Source organism: Antedon bifida, chromosome 2, assembly GCF_963402885.1.
Source record: "Antedon bifida chromosome 2, ecAntBifi1.1, whole genome shotgun sequence".
Lineage (NCBI taxonomy): Eukaryota > Metazoa > Echinodermata > Crinoidea > Comatulida > Antedonidae > Antedon > Antedon bifida.
In genome coordinates, this window is record NC_136227.1 from 34,783,973 (window position 1) to 34,792,019 (window position 8,047).

The window sequence follows — 8,047 nt, forward strand, 5'->3', positions numbered from 1 at the left end:
GGCCAGCGATCGAAATCAAATTATGCTAGATGGCAGCACAAAATTATGCCAGACACAATTAAGGCCAAAATAGAACAAAATCAATGTATTAGAGGGCGGTGTATGTTTATGTTTTATGTACCACAAAGGTTGGAACAAAAAAAAATGTCTTCAGGTTTTTGGCCAAATTATGCCAGATTTGTACAAAATTATGCCAGATTTTTTCGAAAATATGCCAGATAATTCGTGGTGAATATGCTGTATAATTGCGTTTTTCAAATTATGCTAGATTTTCTAAATTTATGCCTAGCATAAATGCTAGATGCCAGATGGGTCAAAATTATGCCAGACGGCATAATTATGCAAGATTTGGCCACTATGTTCTAGACTATGAACCCACGTCATAAGTAACGCATTTTTCATATTTAAAACTCACCTATGAAAAACAAATGTACTGGTTTAATGAACTGTGCCACAAGACGTTGCTGGGTATGGTAGATAATGTACGCCATTTATTTATTTATTTATTTGGAATTTCACCTTTAGATCGGTGGCACACTTAGCACAAAGGTGCATCCTTTACAATAACAATATAAAATATAACAATTAACAGAAAAGTAAAAAGGCAAAAGCAACTATCAATCAGTGACTTTTGACATTGGTACTGGTTTAATGAACTGTGCGAAATCAAATGACTTTTGACATTGGTCGAACCAAATAAAACAGTATACAATGTGAACATTTTTTATAAGAACATTTTTTAATCAAATAATGGTCTACTATGCTTATTAATAACATTCTGACATTGTGTACAATTCAATGTATGAATAGGGAATAGTGACATTACAATTTAGTAAGTTATTAAGGAACTCATTCACTCTTCCTGGTATAATAGGTAAGAATGACATTACAATTTAGTAAGTTATTAAGGAACTCATTCACTCTTCCTGATGTAATCTAAAGCTTTTCTGTTTGAGTGTGTTAGTCGAAGATGGCATTTCGAATTTCGCATTTCATATTTTAAAAACAAGATTTGTTTAAAAACTAGCATGATCGAAGTTGGTAATATCAGTAAGAAGATAAGAAGGAGAATTAGATTAAATTACATTTCATTCACATTGAAAAAAAGAGGTTTTTTTTTAACAGATTCAAAATGGAATTCCAAACATTTCTGAGAGAACTAAGTGAACACTATTCTGGTGTAAAGATGCGATGGCTGAGAATGCTTCTATTTGGTATTTTACCCATTGGAACTCTTGATGAAAAATCAGCCCTAGATTTATTTAATCATCTGACTGACCGTGGATTTATTTCCAAAACTGATGTGAAGCTGTTGTCGGACATTGCTGAAGTAACCATGATGGCCTTAGCAACAAAACGCATAGATAAATATAAGAACACTATCCAAAGTAGCGATACAGCAGGTGTAGGATTAACAGCATATCGCAGAGCAATGTTTAATGTGCTAACTAACACTGACGAAGACGATTTGATGACGGTTATTGGTTTTTACAAACTGAGTGCCTACAACTATAACAACATATGGGATGTTGTATATCACATTGAGAAAGCCGGACGCTTGAATTCACAAGACGATCGTGATACTTTTGTAAAGCTTATAAACCAACATGCACAAAGTTTTCTAAAAGGTAGATCGTCACATTATTATGCATAATACACTTACTTGAGGCCATTTGATTTCAATAGAACCTAATTAATTACGTAATATTTTGAAATGTGTATTTAACTATATAACGAAGTTATTAGTTATAATATTATTATAAAACGGGTTTATAAATATTTGATTTACATATACAGTACACAATATTAAGCGTATCCGGATATTCACCCCCTGGACATTTACCCCCCGGAAAACTACCCCCCGGACAACCACCACCTGGACAACTACCCCCTTAGGACAACTACCCCTTTAGGACAACTACCCCCCGGACAAATACCCCCCGGACAACTACCCCCTTAGGACAACAACCCCCTTAGGACAACTACCCCCTGGACAACTACCCCCCGGACAATTACCCCCTAGGAACAACCTGACTCTGCAACAGTGTATAATAGGTAGTTGACCGGGGGGTAGTTATCCTAAGGGGGTAGTTGTCCTAAGGGGGTAGTTGTCCGGGGGGTTGTTATCCTAAGGGGGTAGTTGTCCTAAGGGGTAGTTGTCCGGGGAGTAGTTGTCCGAGGGGTAGTTGTCCTAAGGGGGTATTTGTCCGGGTGGTAAACGTCCGGGGGGTAACTGTCTAGGGGGTAGGTGTCCTAGAACCAATATTAATTAAGATGTTAAAATCAGAAACAGGTTAGTTTACTAAAAATGTACCGTTTAATTTTGCTCCAAATCGGTAGATTTTTATTAGGTAGAATAATTATCTTTTAATTTTTTGTTCTTATTATTATTTTATTATTTAAACAGAGCAAGACGTGGCAACCAGTAGTAATGAAAAACAAGGAATGCGAAAAGAGGATCAATCAGAAACAGGTTAGTTACTAATAATGTACAGTATAATTTTGCTCTCAATCGGTAGTTTTTTAGGTAGAATAAGTATTTCATTTTTTTTCTTATTATTCTGTTATTAAAACAGGACAAGGGGCAACCAGTAGTAATATTGAGAATATTGTCACGCCTTCCGATGAATTAAATTGTGTTTGCCGCCCTTTATATAATTCCGCCTATACTACAATTCAATGAAAAAACGAAAGTTGCAACAATAACTTTTCGTAGACTCATTTCCAGTCGTTGATTTTCTTCCATTTGACCCCATGTCAAAGGTTAGATTTTAATTGCGCAATATAAAAAATGCCGATTTCAAAAGAGCCGAACGTAATGCAGAAAGAGCCGAATAAAAAAGGGCCGAATCAAAAAGAGCCGAACGTAATGGTAAATGGGCCGAATAAAAAAGAGCCGAATGCTGAAAGAGCCGAACGTAATGGTAAATGTACGGTGGCCTATAAGTGTCACGGCAACTTTCAAAAAATATCACGGCAATTTTTTCAAAAAAAGCCACGGCAATTTGAAAAAAGCCACGGCAATTTGAAAAAAGCCACGGCAATTTGAAAAAAGCCACGGCAATTTGAAAAAAGCCACGGCAAATTAAAAATAAAACATCACGGCAAATTAAAAATAAAACATCGCGGCAATTTAACAAAAATACCAGGGCAACTTAAAAATGAAACACCACGGCAAATTAGTATTGAAACACCACAGCAAATTAATAATGAAACACCACGGCAAATTACAGAATGCCACGGCGGAAGTGAGTTACCACGGCGGAAGTGAAACCTTTGGGATCTTCGATTTTTTCTGAGGTAAGTAATTATTTGTGCATTGATGTAAATATTATATTAATTTATTTAACTGCAGCAGTTTATTGCACTCTTCTTGAACTTTCTAGGCCGGGCTAGACCATAGGCCTTATTACAAGGTAGGCCTAGGCCCTATAACATTCTACAATGTTTTAATATATTTACAGTAATCTGTTTTTTATATAAAAAGTTGTTTTTACAGTAGACCTAGCTACTACTGTAGGCCTAAGGCCTAGGGCTAGTAGTAGGCATAGCTAGGCCTAGTGCAATAAACACGTAAATGCTGCAGTTAAATATAATAAATTAATATAATAATATTTACTTCAATGCACAAATAATTACTTACCTCAGAAAAAATCGAAGATTCCAAAGGTTTCACTTCCGCCGTGGTAACTCACTTCCGGCGTGGCATTCTGTAATTTGCCGTGGTGTTTCATTACTAATTTGCCGTGGTGTTTCAATACTAATTTGCCGTGGTGTTTCATTTTTAAGTTGCCGTGGTATTTTTGTTAAATTGCCGCGATGTTTTATTTTTAATTTGCCGTGATGTTTTATTTTTAATTTGCCGTGGCTTTTTTCAAATTGCCGTGGCTTTTTTCAAATTGCCGTGGCTTTTTTTGAAAGTTGCCGTGATATTTTTTTAAAGTTGCCGTGACACTTATAGGCCACCGTATAAATGGGCCAAATAAAAAAGAGCCGAATGCTGAAAGAGCCGAACGTAATTGTAAATGGGCCAAATAGAAATGCGCCGAATGGTAAAAGAGCCGAATAGAATTAAAGTTTGCTGCCGGAGGCAGCCATGGCGTTCCATACGGACTACTGTACTTTAATTGTGCGAGTTACTTTCGAATTTGTTGCGGACTTCTTTAATTGTGCGAGGAGCTTTCGAATTTGTTGCGGACTTCTTTAATTGCGCGTTTCTTCTTTATTTGTGTATTTCGTTTTATATTTCCATGCTTTCTTTTGTTTATATGCGATTTCTTCTTCAATTTTGTGATTCCTTCTTTAATTGTGTGAATATGATTTATATAGTGTGCGTGACAGTTGTGGGCCACCGTACAATTGTGTATTTAAAAATAATTTTAAAAACTCCGGTCTTGTATCATTTAATTCGGTTCACGAAATAACAAAGAATAGAATACGTAATATCAATGATATTATTGCAAACGTGTGTTTACAACAGCAGCTCCACGATAATTACCATTTAATATTAATTTAGGATAAATGGCAAGGTTTTAAATTAAATTAATTCGTACACGCGTGCAATATTTCAATTTATTTACAATTTTAACTGTTCCTATTAAAATTAAATGTCAAAGCTGACACTTTGAACGCAATTTCTATTATTTCTGTTATTTGTTATTTCGAATAAAAAGTTGTACTGAGATGCCTGAAAAATCTTTAATTTATTATACTACTGTACAACACATTTTTTATTTCACCCACAAAAAAATGAATATATGCGTGTTACAACGCTCGTAAACAGTGAAAAATCAGCTTTAAAAACCTCCAGCTAGCTACTAATGTTGAAACATCACTGACAGCTTACTAGTAAATAAAAACAAAACACCATCTACTGTAGTTATTGGAGTAACAAAATTGCCTCATAGCTAATGTAGTTGCTATGGCAGCTGGAGGTTTTAGCATAAGCTGTGGATTGCTCTACATTAAAACGGTTGTTACGATTTGCTGGCGACCACCAGTCGTTTTACTTTTCAGATTGATAATAAATTGTGTTTGTCGCCCTCTATATTATTTACTTGGTTTACCACCTTCGGCGCGGCCCCAACACTACGTATTGTATTACTATTGCAAGGCCCTTTTAAATAAAATAAATGTATTTACTATAATATTGTTTTTGCCATTTTTTCTTCGTATCTAGACAAGATTGAAGAATATCTGCTTCAAAGACAAAGGGAATTGTGTAGTCAGGCCAGTAGATTTACACCAGCAACAATGCGTGATAGATACCGTGTTGACCTTTCGCAGATGTTCACTGATTTGGAACTACTGAAAAAAGGTGAAAAGGATGCAGACTGCAAACCAACATTAGCAGAAGTGGTAGATGTTATCAGTTCCACACCTGGATGTAGAGCTCTTATTGATGGGGAGGGTGGGATAGGTAAAACTACCATATTAAGGCATTTATCATACAACTGGGCTATGGATAGGCCTACTCAATCAATTAAATCATTTGAGGGTAAAATTGTATTTCTTTTAAGTGTGCGGGATTTAGAAATAGATGACAACATCTTAGATATGACTGTAAAGCAAATTGATATGAAAGATTTTAATTTAGTAACAGATCTCCCAGAGGACCCACGGTTAATTAAGAAATTCATAATGAAACATGACGATAGATTTGTACTGCTTCTAGATGGGTTAGATGAATTGCGATTTAATAATCCAAGCGTAATCAGTCTCTTCAAAAAGAACAAATTAAAAAACAGTACTGTGATACTTACTTCACGATCAGAAAATATAGATGAATTCGTAAAAACATGTGACGTACATGTAAGAGTTAATGGGTTCAACAACGAGAGCATAGGAAAGTACATTGACAAACATTTTGAGTATTTTGAACAACCACAATTGGCAAAATCCCTTAGAAACGAATTGGATATTGAAACAAATTGGTGGGCTAGGGGGAGAAAACATCCTGAAGCGTATGCAATGTGCAAAAACCCGATGCTGCTTTTTTCAATCTGTTTGCTGTGGGAAAGCAGTCAAAGCTTTCCTACAGATAAAGCTGTGCTTTTTAAAGAAATATTTCGTAATATTTTGAATCAGTTCAACAAACAAGAACAATTCGCCAAGCTTTCTAAATTTGAAGACACACCAGCAAAGCATGTAAATGCTATGATATTGCTAGGAAAATGTATGTATGATAGCTTGAAAGTAAACCAACTTTCAATAAACATGAAAGATTTGAATGATAAACATACGACTAAAGATTTGGTTGATATGTCCGTGAAACTTGGATTTGTTTACGAAGAACCACCGATTTTAAAATCGAATTTTGATAACATTTTTATGCCTCCTCACAAGTTGATAGTAGAGTCATTGGTGGGATTTTACTTGTGCAAATTATGTGAAAGTGAAGGTATGGAGAATGAGTGCTCAGATGTACGAACATTACTTACACCATTGGATGATGATGAGTGGGAGGTGATACGAGAGAGTGAGCATTTATACAGAGCGAGAGAGTTTGCAATTGGTTTCCTTGGTGATAAAGCTGGCGGTTTCCTCAAGCACTGGGTTACAAATAGTTTATCAACATATCGCTATCTGTTGGGAAATTTAAACTTTGTTAAAAAAGAACATAAAGATGCTGTGGTTAATGAATTAATTAATCACATGACAAGCAAAGATTTCGAAATAAATAATCATTTGGATGATATATCTACCTCCATAAGAATGTTTATTGATTACATTAGTCCAGGTGTACAATGTGACGGGCATTTCATACGTCTAATTATGCAATTGGATTGTATGCAATATGATGGTTTTAATGTCCGTGACTTTTGTAGTGACATGGCATTGGAGCGAAAGGGAAGAGTTATTGCACACATTTTAGGCATTTTAGATAAATGTGATGCTGTTGTGATTGAGAATCTATCACGTGATGTATTTAATGACTTTGTATCAGAATGTTCTCTCAAACAAGTTCAAGTAGCATTACGTCGTCTCTCTATCCATCGTAGTAAACTTCACAACATTGATGTTAATTCATTTTCTTCATTTCTCATTATGTGTCCTAAGCTGAGGTACCTTACCATGAGGGATTGCAATCTATCAGCTGACGACATTGATCACGTGTCTGAAAAGTGTTCAATAAGAAATATTGAATTTTGGCCTTAGTTAGTTTTCACTGATAACGTATGTTACTTCTACTATATAACAGACACATTTTTAAATCTCGCAGCAAGCAGGTGTCAATTTTTAATATCGCAAATAATTGCATTTCTAACATTAAATTTGTATTCAATATAAAAACGACCTTTTATATATAAATCGTATAGTAGATTAAATCAATATGATAATCTAAAACATTAGCTTTTATAAAATGTTTTTAAACATTTTATTTTGACATACTTACCTTCATCGACGGAGCGCGCGCGCGTACTAGCAACGGAAGTAATAATTATTAACAGCTGTAGCATGTTTCTTATTCATTATAATCTTTATAAGCTGTGCTGCCATATTTATTGAAAATGATTCTTTTATAATAATGCAATGTTTTTTACTTGATATATTGTATAGAATTGGTTGTGCGTGTTTTAAAGAAATTATGTGATAATATTATGTGATAAAATAATATTAAATCATAAATGTAATTTCACTCTTTATAATTAGGTTGGATGGTTTTAACCATCCAATACTAAAAGTAAAGTGGTACAACTTGAAACTACAAAACATAACATGAACATAATGATGAAACGTAATTAGTTATCAAAAGCAGTTTTATTAAATGAAAACGTAATTAGAAATTAAATTAACAAATACACATTATGAGATGTCTTTGGCACAGTAACAACAACAGAACAAAGTTGTAGTAGAATTTGTAAAACTAAAAATGACAAAAATCAAACAATGAAGACATTATATAATATAGTTTGATATCAATGAATTTTGCATTTAGTTTCATTGCTGTGCTTTTAAATATATTTTTTGATGTAGAAATATTTTTTCTATATGATGTAGAAATAGTGAAATATAATTCTGTATAAAATAAATTTAAAGTTGATAA

General features: G+C 34.2%; 1 protein-coding gene across 1 annotated transcript in view; it reads left to right on the plus strand.

Moving 5' to 3' along the window:
- LOC144834815 (uncharacterized) overlaps positions 1-8,044 on the plus strand; it is a 9,895-nt gene extending 1,851 nt beyond the window's left edge. The window contains exons 2-4 of the mRNA XM_078689769.1: positions 1,126-1,628; positions 2,408-2,473; positions 5,180-8,044. Of these exons, the coding sequence (XP_078545895.1) occupies positions 1,133-1,628; positions 2,408-2,473; positions 5,180-7,158 (2,541 nt within the window). The 5' untranslated portion in view covers positions 1,126-1,132 and the 3' untranslated portion in view covers positions 7,159-8,044. The remainder of the gene's footprint in view (positions 1-1,125; positions 1,629-2,407; positions 2,474-5,179) is intronic.
- The last annotated feature ends 3 nt before the right edge of the window (positions 8,045-8,047 follow it).